We start from the raw sequence: 16,811 nt of genomic DNA, 5'->3' as shown, positions 1-16,811 counted from the left end.
GGCCTGGGTTCAATCCCCCATATCACACAAAAAAAAAAAAAAAAAGCAAGCAAGCATGAAAGGTAGGCCCAGAAATTCCTTCCAGTTTATTGCCCTTTGAAGAGAGGGGCACAGGTCTGGGGATTAACATTTTTCAGCTGTGGATTGAAGCTGTTTTTTTCTTTTTTATTTAATCTGAAGTTGGGACTGGTGGCACACACCTGTAGTTCCAGCCCTCTGGGAGGCTGAGGCAGGAGGACTGCAAGTTTGAGCCCAGCCTGTACAACTTAGCAAGACCTTATTTCAAAATAAAAGGTTGGAGGGAAGCTGACTGAGAATGGTAGTTGAGTGAGAAGGCCCTGGGTTCAATCCTTAGCACTACAAAAAAAACCAAAAACAAACAAACAAAAAAAGCATCTCCACCAAACATATACAGACTTTCTTCTTGCCCTTAGTCCCTAAAAAATAAAGTGAAACAAATATTTGCAAAGCATTTACATTATATTAATTATTATAAGTAACCTAGAGATAAGTATAAGGGAGGATGTGGGTAGCTTATGTGCAAATACTATGCCTTCTTTCTTTGAGGGGCTAGGGATGGAAACCCGGAACTCAAGCCTACCTCGTTGTCACAACAGAAATCCACATGCCTCTGGCATTGCACCGTCTGCTAATAGGGCAGGGGAAATGAATGACCTCAGTCCCCTCTTTGTGTTTGTTTGGATAGTTGAAGCATCTCAGAGAGATCACCTGTGAACACCCACTTTTCTGTGGAAATTGGAGTTTGCCAGACATCATACGCCCCCTTGTGGACAGTGCTTTCCTGACAGTTTGAGGGAAGAGAAGAAAATACCTGTAGCCTCTGAAATTCTAGGATAATTACTATTGTCTGAAAACCTTGCAGGGTCTGGGAATCAGCCAGTGACGCACTGACCGGGGAACCCCGTGATTGTTCCCTGGGCTCCTTTACTCTGTGATGGGGGTCCTGCAGCCAGGGCTCAGCGCTTTGCTCCTGAGCATAAAGCAGCCTCGGCAGGTCTTTGCATCTCTCTGAGCTTGTACGTCACTCCCTTTTCTAATTTGCAGTCCTCTCCCAGCTATATCTAAAAAACAGCAAGGCCTATTTACTCTTTTTTTCCTGCCATGCCTTTCTTTCCCTCCCTGCTGTCACTACCCAGCCTGTCCCTAATCCCCCCACTATTGCACCCATCTCCACACTTGCGTCTCCAGCCCCTTCACTTCCCTCCACACCTCACACCACATCCACATTAGTCACTCAACACCCCGCTTTGCACATGAGGCTCCCCACTGCCTATAGAGGCAGAAGGTTCAAAGTCCTGACCTTCCTGTCAGTCAGCAATACCAGCTGACACCTTCTGCATACAAAGTATCCCTCCAAATCTGTTCCCTCTAAAGGGGCGTGACCACAGTGGCTGCCAACTCCCCTGGAGGGTTGCAGCAGGCACTGGATCGGAGTTACATCATTTCATCTTTAAGACAACTCTGTGAAGTGGGTATTATTTTTTCAGAAAGTAGAATGAGTGTCATAGACATTAAGCAACTTGCCTGAGGTCATCCAGGGAATAACTGGCAAGGGCAGGACTCAAGCTCATGACCCTCTGAATCCAGAGTCCTTGCCTCTCCCTCAAGCTACCACATCAGTCCGCTCCATCAGTCAATCTTTGCAGAGCCTTTCCCACATGCCAGTTACCATTCCTGGTGCTAAGGTCACAGGGAAGAGCAAGCCAGGCATGGCTCTTGTCTTCCCTTCTTGAGGCTCCTTAATCTCATGGGAGAGACAGTGTTTGGTCTGCTTGTCTTGACTGACGATTTGTGCGAAGCTTTGATTTCAATTGGCCTGATGCATTCCTTCTCGCCCTCCTTCCCTTCCTTCCACAAACACATATTGAGAGCCTACCATATGCCAGCGAGAGTGCTAGGCACAGCTCAGGGTAGAAGCAGAAGCCCTGCCCTCTGGCCCTTGCTGCCCCGAACCTTTGCTCACGCCGTTCCTTTCATTCGCATTGCACCCCTTAAGGCCCACCTCCAATCTCACCGGCAAGGTGGAGCCTCCCCCGATCCCCTATCCACAATCATTGTTCCCTTCTTTGAATTCCCTCAACACCCATCATCTGGACAACTCAAGCAGCTGGACACCTCTCTTGGCACATGTCCAGTGTTCTTTATCCTTAACTTTTCCATCCATCAATGTGTGGATCCTATTACCTTGACTGTTTGCCTCATCGCCCAGGAAACGTTTTTCTCAAGAAAACATTTAGTGACTGCCTTGTATGTAGCATAGCAGTGGAAAACTGACAAACCTTTGTAGAGCCTCTTTCGGCTAGCAGAGCACTTTCCTGACTTTTATCGTTTGCCAGAAAACACCACCACTTTCACTTTATCCTTCAACTCAAAAACTGTAATTCATATTGCTTCATAGATACAGATACTCTCATCACGTTCCTCACGTACGTAATTCATGATACGTCTGGCTACCCACTCTCTGACTGCCCCTACTCCACCCAGCTCCAGACTCTCTCAGAGATACACGGGAGGACAGTGAGACTCACAGCCAGGACATAGTGTGCCCAAGATCACACAGCAGCACATGTGAGAGAAATTCCTATTCTGTCTCTTGCTGCTCCCATTCTCCCAGCTTCTCCCACCCCGGGCTGAGGACCGTGTTTATACAGGCGCTCTGCACCAAAGCTGGCACTCAGCAAATGCTTCTCTGTCAGTGGACTGCTTTCCTAGGTGGGCTGTGCTGACCCCATCCAGCCCAAGCAGGCTCTCGAGGACAACTGAGGCTATGCAAGCCTCCCGGTAGGTGTCCTTCTACCGCCCTCGGCTCTGAAATCTGGAAGCCTGAGAGTCTCCTAGGGAGCCACTCCAGAAAGGCCTAGTAGAGGCACATCAGGCATCTGTTGGGCACATGCCACGTGGCTACCGGTATGCCAGGGGGCACAAATACAAAGAAGGCTACTACTGGGGAGCTAAGGCTAGTCCAACACATCCCACACACTTAGCAGACCAGCCAGCACATGTCCAAGTTGTAAATTCTGCAGGGCTGCTTCAGCGCGCGGGGTGGTGGTGGTGGTGGTGGTGGTGGTGTCAGAGGCACAAGAGCTGCTGCAGTGGTGAGGGGAGGCTCCTAGGAAGAGGTGGGCTGGACTGAGGTGCTAGGTGGCTACCACTCTCGAAGTCGGCGAGGAAGAGAGCGCCCTCTGCAGGCAGCTTTGAGAAGGCAGCAGCAGGCTGCAGGCGGAAGCAGCTGCTGTTGGCTCAAGGGGCTTTCTGAGCCTGTATCTTCCATCCAGCCTGGCACCGTGGCAGCTTTCAGTCTCCTTTAGGTCCGTAACATTCGCGTTTTCCTCAGTCCCCCACTGTCCTACTTGTCCAAGTTCCAGCTTGGTACGAGGCCGGGAGTGGGAGACCGGGGCATTTCCCGCCTACTCGCCACATTCCCAGCAAAGACAGAGCCACAGTGTTGAGAGCGCCCCCTACAGTTTCCCAGGAGGAAAACCCGATATTTAAAAGGAGGCCGGTCTCTGAGAGAGCTCGTTATCATTTAGCAATCACTTATTCTGTGCTGCGCTCTGTGCCAAACGCCTGACAAATATTAACTCAATGCTCACGACAGTGCCAGAAATGTGTTGCTCTTCATCCCATTTTACGATTGAACAAACTGAGGCACTGAAAGCTCTATCTTGCCAAGTTGGAAAGGGGCAGATCCACGCTTTTAACCATTGCATCAAGTGCCCCTCCTTATGCCCCTGATATTCAGACAGTCCAATGGTTGCCAGCCTGAAACAGTCCCCTTCCTTTGGGTCAGTGTGGTCTTTTCCCAGGCACCATACCATCTTGTGTAGCTTCCTGGCCCTAAGTGGAAGTCCTCCGCTTTCAGAGTTTTTAGCTGCGGGGACTAGGTGTGGCTTGCCGGGTGCCTCAGTTTACCCAACCGGAAAATAGTGGCCATAGTATCTGCATTACAAGACTGCCGAGAGGACTAAATGAGAGAATCCACGCACAGTTAAAGGAGTTCTTGGCCCACATTAAAATCCCAAGAAACGATAAGGAGTGTTACTGTGAAAGAGAACAACATGTGAGAAGGAGCAAACCCCGACTGCTTTCTGAGCAGATCAAAGGAGGTCAGCTCTACTGTAGGGTTCTCATCTACTTTCAGTGGCTGGGATTTTCTTAAGAGCTGGGAACACTAAGCCCAGACCCAAGAGCATGTCTGTTCTAATCAGCCCTAATCGGTCACATGGGCGTGCAGTTGGTACAGCTCTAACGGCAGCGTCCTCAGGTGCCCGGGGAAAATTCCTGCTCCTCTCCTTTTGCAGTGGCCTGAGTCATTTTGTGTGACAGGCAGTGTTCATTATTGTCACCATAACAACCAGATAGCCATCAAGTACTCGCTGTGTGGCTGTGTGTCAGAGGCTGGTGATCGAATGGCCAGCATATGTTCAGAGGATGAAAAGAGCACTGGAGGTGGAGTCATACCTGAGTTTTGCGCAGATGTGGGGACGCTGTCATCCTAAGTCCCTGGCTCTCGAGTTCTCTGGTATGGACATTATAGCAGCAGTATAGGAACCATGGGATTTCCAAACAAGTACATGCCCACCAGAAAGGCTCTGAATGATTTATTCCCGCAGAATTGCTCTGTTATTCAAGGGCTGGACCCAGGTGAAGTTCTTTCACTCTAATCAGTAACCAAAGGAACGGCTCCTACAACAAGTTATTCATTCATTCATTCTCCCATTAATTTCTCTCTCTAATGAACCTTAACCACATATCCATTATGTGTCAGGTTCTATGCTCAGTGTTTGGAATATAAACAGGAACCAGACATAGCCCCTAATGGAGACAACACTATGCTATGAAATAAACGTGAAGATTCATTCATTGAACAAATAATTCTTGAATATCTACTATGTACCAGGCACTGCTTTAGACACTGGTGATACAACTATGAATGAAACACACAATCTCTTTCCCAGAGGAGCTGATGGAAATAGACTGCTTGCAAGACCAGAGGGGAGATCCATGAATAGTGGCTGGTGGCTCAAGGAGAAGGTATGGGCTGAGCTGAGTCTTGAAGGACTCTGTGCTGTTGGAGGCACGGGCAGGGCATGTTTGGGAAAAGAGACCACACAAAGCTGGGGAAGGTGAGAATAAATGGCATGGTCAGAGAATGGCGAGCAGGGCTTTGAGAGTGTGCAGGAGGAGCAGCAGAACTAGAGGTGTGGGTGACTGTTTTTCACTGAAGGCGCAGTCAGAGGAAATGGCCCAAAGCTCAGCTCTCAGCATTTCTTGGAGAGGCCTTGGCTAGAGGTAAAAGGGTGCTTATATGATTATGTTAATCTAGTGGGGCCTCAGCCAATGGCCCAGTAGCTCTAGCCTGGAGGTCTGGTTGGGTGCGGCGGCTCATGCCTCTAAGCCCAGCACTCTGGGGTGCTGAGGCAGGAAGGACTAACTCCAGCCTGAGCAACTTAGCAATTTAGTGAGACCCTGTCTCAAAATTTTAAAAAATGAATAAAAAGGGCTGGGTGCTTAGTGCAAAGACCCTGGGTTCAATCCTCAGTACTGGGGGGAAAAAAAGGTCTGTCCTAGAAATGCTAAAGAAATTTACATAAAATCAAATTTAAATCTAGAGCTTTAGGTTCAAATACTTTGTATAACAACTGTTAAATTGGTTGAGAATAGAAAATCACCCATACTCTAAAAAAAATGGACTCTGAACAGTACTTTGGGTATGACAATATCTATTTAATATTTGTCCTGTGGATTTTGTCAGTTTTTCCTGAAACCAGCCAGCTTTCATATTTTTAATATATTTCACGACTCGAAGTGCATAGTTGGACAGGATCACCTTGAAATTCTCTGAAATCTTGTCACATAGAGCAGGACACATGACCTCACCTCACCAGCTGGGAAACAAAATGTAAAAACACCAACCACTCAGGCTATTGAGGGAATCAGGCGATTTAACCCATGTTGAGTGCTTAGTACAACACCTGACATGGAGCAGGGTAAAATAATAAGCTCCAATTTCCATCGTAGTTTCAGAGAAATTACTGGTACCTGGTGGTATCAATTGTTTCATTGGCAGAAGCAGGTTTGACTTCAATCTTTCTACCTCTAGAAACTCTGGAAACACTGGGCATGGTGGCACACACCTGTAATCCCAGTACTCGGGAGGCTGAGGCAAAAGGATCACTACAAGTTCCAGGCCAGCCTTGGCTACTTAGAGAGTTCAAGGCCAGCCTGAACTGCATAGCGAGATCCTGTCTCAAAAAACAAAAACAAACAAAAACAAAAAGACAAAAACAAAACTCTGGAAAGGACACAGCCCCAGTGGAACATTTCAGGAAATAATAGTATAAGTCTAACAAAAACGTTGATTTCCAGTTTTCATGCTGGACAAACTGAGACACTAATGAGTGATGGTGTGTGATGTAGCCGCAGAGAAAAGCATGGAGCTGAAATGGGGTTATAGTTCCAGTGGTTAAACACTCATTTTAAAATCCCAAGTGGCAAATAAAATGCTTTTATCCAGAAGAACAAGCTCTCTCCCCCTCTTTCTCTTGGCAGTGATGGGAATTAAACCCAGGGCCATGGAACCAACCAAGTGCTTTACCATTGAATTACACACCCAGCTCTTTTAAAAAAAATTTTTTTTTGTGGTACTGGGGATCGAACTCGGGACCTTGTGCCTGAAGGGCAGGTGGCAGAACCACTGAGCTAAATCCCCAGCCCTTAAATTAAATTTTGAGACAGGATCTCATTAAATTTCCCAGGCTGGGCTCAAACTTGTGATTCTCTTATCTCAGCTTCCCAAGTATCTGGGATTCAGGTATGTGCCCCTATGCCCAGCTCAAGTTTTTCTAATAAATGGACTCTTAACCCTGAACCCAATTGCAAAAGTGAAAGGAGATCTTTTGCCTTTAAATATCTCAGTAAGTTGTTTATTCCCCGCAGCTTCCCTCCCTCAGGAGTGAGGTCAAAGGCTTGGGTAATTGGGCTGGGACCTCATGGATTCCTTGAAATACCAGAAGAGCAAAGAGAGCTAGAAGAATCCCAGGGACTGTGTCTTGCTCTCTGCAGCTGAGCAGTGGAGTTGGGTGGTGAGGCAGAATGGATACATTTTTTGGCTTTTGCTTCTTTCATAATCAGTGCTGTAAAATAAGGGCTGTGAGCTAGTATTCAGGATTATCACTATAACCACATGTTCCTGTTTAGTGCATTCCAAAAGTATGTTAGGGTTTTCTTTCTGTATAACCTTTGTGCTCTCTCCCTGATTCACTTTCTATAGTACATGTGGCATTTCTTTCTTTTTTCTTTATTGGTACATTTGAGGCATACAATATAGTTGCATTCATCATTGGGATCTTGTACTTTTACATGACAGATCGTGGTTCTCATTTTCTCCCCATTCCCCTGGCCTCCCTTCACTCCCTCCACCCTTACCTATTTACAAAGACTTTGCTTTGTTTCGACTTTTTCCTTTCCTCTTTTTTCTTTTCCCTTATTCCCTTTCCCCTACCCCTCCCACTTCCCCTACACCTTTAGTTCTTTTTTCCTATTTCACATTACCAGTAATACAATTTGGATCTTATTTACACTTTTAGTTTATCACACTAGAGAAACTATTTGGTGTTTGCACGTGTATCCTATTAATTTCACTTAAGAGTTTGTGGCATTTTCTTGAATCTGTCTTAAAAACTCACATCAAAGGTAAATCCATTACACCAGACTCTCATAAATGATATGAAAACAAAATGTCTTAACAATTAACAGTCATAATAGAGCTGGGTGTGGTGGTGCACATCTACAGTCTCAGCACTCAGGAGGATCACCTCAAGTTTGGGGCCAGGCTGGGCTACATAGTGGGTTCAAGGCCAGCCTGAACTACATGGTGAGACCCTGTCTCAAAAGCCAACAAACAAGGGTTTGGGAATTTAGCTCAGTGATACCACCGCTTGCCTCCCAAGCACAAGGTCCTGAGTTTGATCTCTGGTACCCCCCCCACCAAAACCCAACCAACTAATAAACAAAAGCCATAGTATCAAACTGCAGGGACTGGAGGTATAGCTCAGTGTGTGTGTCTAGCATGCTTGAGGCCCTGGGTTCTATCCCCAGCACCTAAAAACAACAACAAAAAATTATTCAAAGTAGGCTCCCAACTTTATTCTACGCACTTTACACATATTAATCCCTTTAATTTTTTTCAGCTTTAATTGAGTTTATTGGTACATTTTAGGTATACAGTACAGTTACTTTCATTGTTGGGATCTTGTACCTCTACATGACAGGTCTTGGTTCTCATTTTTTCCCCTTGTCCCTGCCCTTCCTTTGAAAGTAATCCCTTTAATTTTTACATGATCCCTATGAGGTAGATACTGTTATCCCCATATTCCAGATGGAGAAAGTGAGGCACAGAACAGTTAAATAAAAGTTGGATAGCTAAGTGAAAAGAATGGCACTTGGAAATGAGACCACTGGCCCCAAAGCTCCTCATGGGCAAGTCCTGAGCAGGAAGTGAGGAGTAGTTCTGTGTTCTACTCTGGGCCAAATCGAGTGATAAGACTATCCCAGGTCTCGGTCCCACCTCTGCCCTGATGTACAGGGCAGGCTCCAAATCCTCTCATCTGCTCCAGCTCTGGGGAGCAGAGTAGATGGAGGTATTGTGGACATATCAGAGTATAGAATTTGGTCGTCCTTGTAAAAACACAAAATTTAATCAAACCATCTGACCAAATGAATACATTGCTAGCTACCCTGCCCACCCCCAGCCCCAGCTTGGAGGGGGCCCAGGCAAGGGGTGTCTGTGAGGGGCACAATTAGCCCCGTAGTACATCTGCTCCTGCCCCTGAGACAGCTTGGTTTCTAGCCTTCTCCCCAGCCAGCCTTTGGAGCTCACTCACACAGAAGGCTTTTCCTTTTCACTGCAAACACAAGAGCCCCTGGAAACCTGATCTCTCCCCAGCTATTTAGCCGAAACTCTGCCGTCTTTGCAGCCACAACTGTCTCCATTCTGGGAGTGAAAACATTACAGATGGCGAAATGTTTCTGATGTGATCAGATCTGGCATGTAGTCTTAAATCTCAACAGTGCTGAATTTACTCTCTGGGTTGAAAAGTTGCCCAAAAGTGATATGCACCTGTAGTCCCAGCTACTCAGGGGATGGTGGAGGCGGGAGGATCGCTTGAGTCCAGGAGCTCAAGGCTAGCCTAACAAGCGAGACTGCCTCAAGAAAAACCCCACAAAACCAAGCACAAAAGTTGTCCGAGGAAGCGAAATCCCTGCATGGATGCTCACCATCCGAACACCATCCGGGTTCCACTGCCCTTTCTTAACAGTTATGGAGAAGCTGTGTACAAATAGACTCCTTTAATTGAGCTCAGTCATGTTAGGAAGAGGGTCCAGGGAAAGCAACCAACCAATCTGTCACTTGAACAGTGTTTATATTTGTTGCCAGGATACCAAGGGCTCTTTTAAGCCTTAGGCTAAAAGGAGTACCATGTGTCTGACCTTGTTCACCTACACATACAACAAATAATGGCCAACATGATAGGAAAGCTCCTTCAAACATTTTGAGAGAAGCACAAGGAATTTTTGCGTCCCCAAACTGCGATGTCTAATATTTGTTGTCCAAATAAATTTCAACCTGCATACAGAAGTGCCCGTTGCACATAATACGAAGAGCCTTTGAGAAGACAGATGTTAATTATTTGGAGGCAAATCAGATCACCTTGGACTCAAACCCTGAGCTGTAATTTTGTTGCTCAGGTTCTTGGTCCTGAAATTAATGCAGATCTTTACATTTGTAATTTTACTTGCCAACGCCAACCTGCCCACACAATCTGTAAATGACTGCTCTGAGTCAGAAACTATTCAGTTACGATTGTGTTAGATATTTAAGAACATTCTCTGGAAGGATTAAATCACCTAATCCCGATCCTTTCACTGATTCTGCTTTATGTAAAAATCATGGAGCTGGAGGACGTTTACACTGGAAGAGACTTTAGAGTTTTGTCTTCTCCCCGAATTTCTCCTTTCCTGGATGAGAAACTAAGGCTCTGATGGTACAGCAACTTGGTCCCATGTCACTCACTGACCAAAGCTAAAACCCCAAAGAAAAGTACTGCTTTAGGGTTTTAAAACCTAGAAGTCCTTGCCGAGTCCAGAATCGACCCTTCTCCTGCCCTCCGGCCTCCGACAGCATCCGAGAGTCCTGCCCCCTTCCCAGCCTGACATTCTTCAAGAATCATGCCATTTTCAATCTAACTGGTCAGAATATGATTCCGATAAATCAGCTACTGTTACAACCGTAAGCATGAATTTTGGGGGAGATGTTAAACCCGAAACTGCTAATAACAGTTACCTTTGAGGAGGGGAAATGTGGATGGGAGAGGCAGGATAGGGAGATATTTTTCATTTTAAATCTTGTCTTTGCTCTTTGATTTTTATTGCCAGGCACACACATTAATTGTCTTTAAAACCTGAAAGGTGATTTAGAAATGCGCTCACAAACTTCAAAGGAGAAATATAATTTACTCTCGTAACACCAGTGCTTACAAATCCATTATATACTACAGAGTTACTTTAGCATTTTTTTTCTACCTAAGTATCCACAACGACAGAATGGGTTCCCTGAGGAGTCCGGGGACAGTGCCAAAAACGGCCCTTGTATATAAGAACTCTCTCTTCGCAGTTTGTGGTTTTAAAATGCCTTCAAATTGATAGACTCTCTAGTATATCTTCATCTCTTTTAATACAAAAATAATGGCTTAAATGACTTACCGTCCACGAAAACTGTCCCTCTGGGAAGACACCCCTCGTTTCTTCCTGCAGCAGTCCGGAGCTCCCGCAGCACACTGCCTCTGGTGACTGAGTGGAGAGGCCCCCGGAATGGGCAGTGCGGCTGTGCACAAGCTGACCTGTATTCTGGCTCTCTCACCTGGAATCAGGCTTCACGGATCCTGTTATGCATTGAATGGTAACAAAACAACAGCATAAATTAGGGTGTTGCTAAGATTGTGTACCATCCATGTTCACATGAGCATAATGGACATAATGAATTCTATAGCACTATCCTGCACAGCTTGGAGAGATTAAAACCACTTTGTCTTTAAATTAAATTTCAAAAATCATTGAACAACAAGAATAGCAAGAACAACAACAACAGAACCCCCCACCTCATGTATGTCAGCCACCCAATTGCAGGAGGCACCACTTCTTACTCTCTGATCATTAATGCCTGGTCCTATGTTTATTTTAATAGCTGCCAGCTCAGTGAGTCCACATCTATTGTAACAACCATAAAGGGGGCTTGGGTCCTCTTCTGTTGTGTATGCAGCCCCAAGTGGAGAGCCTCTTATCCCCTTTCAGAAGCAAAATCTATAACTGAAAAGACCTAAGTTGAAGTTTATTTTCTATAAATGCTATGCAATACTGTGTGTCTAGGCTACGGTAGAAAAAGAAAGGAGGACTTGAATTCACTCTTATGTAGTGCTCTACTCAGGCAGATCTTCGCTCGACAAAAAGGGGTGCCCAGTTATGAAAAAACAAACCTCTTCCCAGAACACCTTCTAGATGCCAGGCATGTGCTTACTGCTCGACACGTTTTATCTTAATTGACTCTCACTCACAACACCCTTAAGAAATAGGGCTGGCATTCTTACATTCCCATTTCACAGAAGAGAAATGGAGGCTCCAGGTGGGAGATTAACTGACTCACGCATTAAAATGCAGGCACTTCTGACTGTAGAGCCCCTAAAATCTGAACGGCTTCATTATTAGTTACAGCTGAGTGTTTATTATGTATGTGCTATGGGAGATGGTTTGAGGAAATGATTTTTGCAGCAATCCTCTGAGGCAGGCATTGTTATCCTTGATTTATGGATAAAAAATATTGAGCCTTAGAGAAATGAAGTAGCTTGCCTAACAAAACAATCAAGTGGCAGTCCCGATTTTTAGTCTGGGCCTGTTACCAGAACAAGTGGTATTTTGTCTTGTTTTCTTAAAAATCCTTCTCTTTGGTAAGCACTCAGAAGGCATTCTTCATCTCCTAACTCTCCCACAGGAAGGGAAGTATGATCATCAATCGCAAATGACATTTGCAGAAAAGAAGCATTAAGAGCCAGCTTCACATTCCGGAGAGAATGTGCCTCCTCCTGTCAATCAAAACCATTTAACAACTAAGCTAGACTATGACTCAGGTGCTTGGCCAGGGAGCACGATAAACTCTAGGGTCTCTCAGGCATTAATGTGCGCCATTATCTGTCAACAGCCCTTCTAGTTCTGTGTGTGGGATGTGTTCCTCAGGACTGAGTTTTACTTGTGCACATTAGCTATTCTATCATTTTTCTATGTTTAATGCGCTGGCTTCACAGACAGGGTGCTTTATTCTTCATAAAAATCTCATGTCACAGGCAAAAATCCACTGGGTTTCTGAACGCTAATCAAGAGTTACAGGCAGGGACAAGGGGAAAAAATGAGAACCAAGACCTGTCATGTAAAGGTACAAGATCCCAATAATGAATGTAACTGTACTGTATACCTAAAATGTACCAATAAACTCAATGAGGAAAAATAAAAAGAGTTACAGAAATTGCAAACACTCTTGTTTGGCTCCCAAATAAAGTCTTATGCAGAAGAAATGTGAATGTTCTCCATTGACTGGAGTTACTAGTATACTTGGCAAAATGCAGGTGCTAGCTCCTTTTTGGGAAGTCTTTTGAGGTTGGAGCTGTCATCTAACGTGCTCCATTATCTTTTAGCAGTCCTGCAATCTCAGCACTTCATATAGGCACCAGCTAATCCTCTGTTCTGAATGAGATTAAATAAAAATGGCGTGAGTCAGGTGAAGGTTGATAAAGGAAGGCTACTGGCTGAAAACTAGTTAACTACAACTACCTTGCACCTTAGGAAATTGTTTAAATGAAGTGATATTCACACTGACAAATGCAACCATTTTAAACCGAACAATTCACTTTATACAATTGCACCTCAGTTCACAAATGCTTTTTTGTACTGGGGATCGAACTCAGGACTTTGTGATTGCCAGGCAGGCGGCGGAACCACTGAGCTAAATCTCCAGCCCTCACAAATGCTTTTGTTTGTGAAGTTTGGCTTGCAAACAGAAGTGTTTGGCAAAATTTTGTTTTTGTTTCCAAACTCTGCATTTGGTGACAAACACCACTGTGGCCATCTTTCCTGCACGAACATGAATGTGGCCATATTTTCCAGGATCATAGAATAAGATGAGGTACAGTACTGCTTTTTTTGGTACTGGGAATCCAACTCAGGACCTTTCTTTTGCTAGGCAGCACGGCACCAGAGCTACATCCCTGGCTCATAGAACAAATTGAGTTTATGAAGAAGTACCAGTATAGTTCTTGGTTAATAACCACAGGACTTGGCAGTGGGTATGTGGTACTTTCATGTGAAGTACTGAGGATTAATCCTAGTCTTCTCACTGAGCTACATCCCCGGCCTTTTAAAATTTTGAGACAAGGTCTCACTAAATCCCTAAATTGCCCAGGCTGGGCTCATACTTGAAATCCTCCTGCTTCAGCTTCCCAGAGTGCTGGGATTGCAGCTTATGTGTATGTATGTGGTACTTTTTGGAGAAAGCACATTTAACTATCTATATAGGACAACTAATTTTGGATACACTGGGCCCAAATTTCATTTTGCTAACATACCGGAGATGGTTTTTTTTTTCTCTTTCATTGAGCTTATTGGTACATTTTAGGTATACAGTACAATTACATTCATCATTGGGATCTTGTACCTTTACATGCCAGGTCTTGGTTCTCATTTTTTCCCCCTTGTCCCTGCCCTCCCTTTACCCCCTCCTCCCCTCCCCCTTTACAAACACTTCATTTCCATTTTTTCATTTTCTTATATTTTTTCCTTTATTACCTTTCCCCTACCCTATCCACTTCCCCCACACCTTTAGCCCTTTTCTTCCTATTTCACATTGTCAGTTATATCATTAGGATCTTATGTACCATTATAGTCTTTCACACCAGGGAAACTATTCGGTATTTATACATGTGACTTATTTATTTCACTTAGGAGTATATCCTCAGTATGTATTCATTTTCCTATGAATGAGTCTAATTTCTCGTTCTTCATGTTGACAAGTCAGTTATTCTTTAGTAACAAAATGACTATAAGTTTAAAAAGAAAATTCATCTCTCACTTGGGAGGCTGAGACAGGAGGATTGCTCTGCGTTCAAGACCAGCCTGGGCTACACAATGAGTTCCAAGTCAGTCTCAACTACACAGTGAGACCCTGTCTCAAAAAGCAAAAAAGGAAAAACAAAAAAAAAAAGAAAATTCATCTCGGATTGTAGCATTTCCTAAAAAGGTAGCATTTATTCAAATGTAGCACTTACTCTAACACAAAGTGTTTTTTTTCTTTTGGTTTTTTTTTTTGAGACAGGGTCTCACTACATAGTTGAGACTGACCTGGAACTCATTATGTAGCCCAGGCTGGTCTTAAACTCACAACAATCCTCCTGCCTCAGCCTCCTGAGTACTGGGATTACAGGCGTGTGCCACCACGCCCGGCTACTCTAACACAAAGTGTAATTTTTAATGAAAATAAACAGCAAACAAATATAACTGTTTTTAGATTCTTTTATTTCTTCAAATTTGTTATCAAGAGTGACTGAAATAAAAAATAGAATTGAGTCCCATCATTATCATCACGGAAATGGCTTTAGAAGAAAACTGGTCAGATGAATATTATTGCTTCCCGTTTTCAACCAGTAAATAGTTGCCATGATAAACAGACAGCAGAGTCTGTTTGGAATGCTCAAGATATGTTATATGATGCAACATGCCTGTTCCCAGGAAGAACTTAGGAAATGTGACTTATGTGAACTTCTTGATTTCATCATATAAGACAAGCACAAATGCACCACCCATGCCTCGCAGAACATTGGACCATGCACCCTTGAAGAAAGCTTTGCCTCCTTCATCACGAGCAATCTTCCTCCAGCAGTCAAGTGTGCCTGTGTACATGATGTCAGCTGCAAAGAATAAAGACAAGTTGGTGGCTGGTGACCGGTGAAAGTCCTAAAATTCCCTAGACTAAATAAAGAGAGCCCTAGCTCTGAAAACTAAAGTCATTTTTTGGTTTGTTGTACTGGGGACTGAACACAGGGGCTTGCACATGCTAGACAAGCATTCTCCCATCCAGCTACGCTCCCCAGCCCCTAATGTGAGCTTTTAACATAGCATTTACACATCAGCACAACTGAAATATTAATGCCACGATCGGAGAACAGGGATATGAAGACTACTCATGGTCTTACCTCTAATACCATTTAAGCACCCTCATTCCTAGGCATCTAGAGGACCTGCTCACCAGGCAGCTAGGTAGCAGACACAGATGCTATCAACCTGTCCCTCCACCTGAACAGACTGCCCCTTTTAAAGGCAGGCACTGCTAGTTTTGGGCCACAGATCACCTCACACCCATGCCTTTATCTTCTGTCAAGTGGAACTTACTTCCTTTTCGCCCTGACTGCATCATCATGCGGCGGCGAACAGTATCAAATGGATAGGAAGTCAAGCCGGCAACGGCAGTGACTGTCTGTGCAATCATCCAGCTGATGATGATGTGAGTATTTTTGGGATCTGGAAGCATTCCTGGAAATAGGAAAGAGACACTTTTTATCAAGAAGCAGCGTTTTACTGACCAGTTTTCCACCCTCCCCCCATTTCATCTGTATATGAACATTGTATTAGAGGATCCTGGATTCTTCCAGCAATTAGAAATCTCACCAGGTCCTACAGAATATTAGGTTGCCATAATGATCTTTTAAATTGTCTCAGAAGAACATAGCTTCAAAACACACAGCAAACTTACCCTTTGCAGTGTCATAGATACCAAAGTAGGCAGCTCGGTAGATGAAAATACCCTGCACAGACACATTGAAGCCTTGATACAGGCCCTTAATCCCATCAGATTTGTAGATTTTAACCAGGCAGTCACCAAGGCCTTTGAATTCCCTTTCAGCTCCAGCTTTACCCACATCGGCTGCTAGACGGGTACGGGCAAAATCAAGAGGATACACAACGCACAAGGACGTGGCCCCTGCGGCACCACCTGATGCCAGGTTCCCTGCAAAGTAGCGCCAAAACTGGGTCCTCTTGTCCACACCACTTAGGAAGATCTGCTTGTATACATCTTTGAAGGCAAAGTTGAGAGCCTGGGTGGGGAAGTATCTGATGACATTGGCCAGGTTCCCACGCCAGAAGGACAGGACTCCCTGCTCCTTGGGGATTCGAACCACACAGTCTATAATGCCCTTGTACTGCTTATCTGCGCTGATTTGCTTGCTGGCATGCTGCACCTGATGGGCAGGAAGAAGCCAACAGGGACAGTTATAACAATGCAGAATGGAAAGAACATACACATACATATCCTTTCTATCAATGCTCTTTAAGGTTGGCTCCACTTTTTCCAAATCTAGTCTTCTACATCACACAGGGTGACGGTGTCACAGGGGCAAGAGGTGACCTGCACCATCAGAGGCATTAAGCCTCCACCCCTGTAGGTAGGGAGGGAGACAACCTCGAGCGGATGTGTGACCTTTAGACCTGAGAGAAAGGTCATTTACCTCAGTCTCAGATTCAGAGGCATTAGGGCGAGTCCCACACAGGGCGCAGTCACCTTGGTTAACGTCTCAGGTCTCCTGAGCTGCTTCCTTCCCGCTCCGCCCCCACTCCCTCCTGGAGGTGAACTGAGAGCCACCACCCCTACGCTCGCGCAGGCGCGCCCTCTAGAGCCGGAGCGCACGCAGGCA

At 44.9% G+C, this 16,811-nt stretch overlaps 1 protein-coding gene and 1 pseudogene across 1 annotated transcript in view; both read right to left on the bottom strand.

The window, feature by feature from the left end:
* Positions 1-12,031: 12,031 nt before the first annotated feature.
* Positions 12,032-12,160, bottom strand: LOC117284797 (annotated as a pseudogene).
* A 2,503-nt stretch (positions 12,161-14,663) lies between these two features.
* Slc25a5 (solute carrier family 25 member 5) overlaps positions 14,664-16,811 on the bottom strand; it is a 2,805-nt gene continuing 657 nt past the window's right edge. Inside the window, exons 2-4 of the mRNA XM_010612986.3 lie at positions 15,872-16,358; positions 15,511-15,651; positions 14,664-15,029 (exon numbers count right to left, since the gene is read on the bottom strand). Coding sequence (XP_010611288.1) covers positions 14,872-15,029; positions 15,511-15,651; positions 15,872-16,358 — 786 coding nt within the window. The 3' untranslated portion in view covers positions 14,664-14,871. The remainder of the gene's footprint in view (positions 15,030-15,510; positions 15,652-15,871; positions 16,359-16,811) is intronic.

Source organism: Fukomys damarensis, unplaced genomic scaffold (genome assembly GCF_012274545.1).
Source record: "Fukomys damarensis isolate Sample0158 unplaced genomic scaffold, DMR_v1.0_HiC HiC_scaffold_39, whole genome shotgun sequence".
Classification (NCBI taxonomy): Eukaryota; Metazoa; Chordata; class Mammalia; order Rodentia; family Bathyergidae; genus Fukomys; species Fukomys damarensis.
Note: the sequence above shows the minus strand (reverse complement) of the source record. Positions and strands in the feature narration are given on the sequence as shown.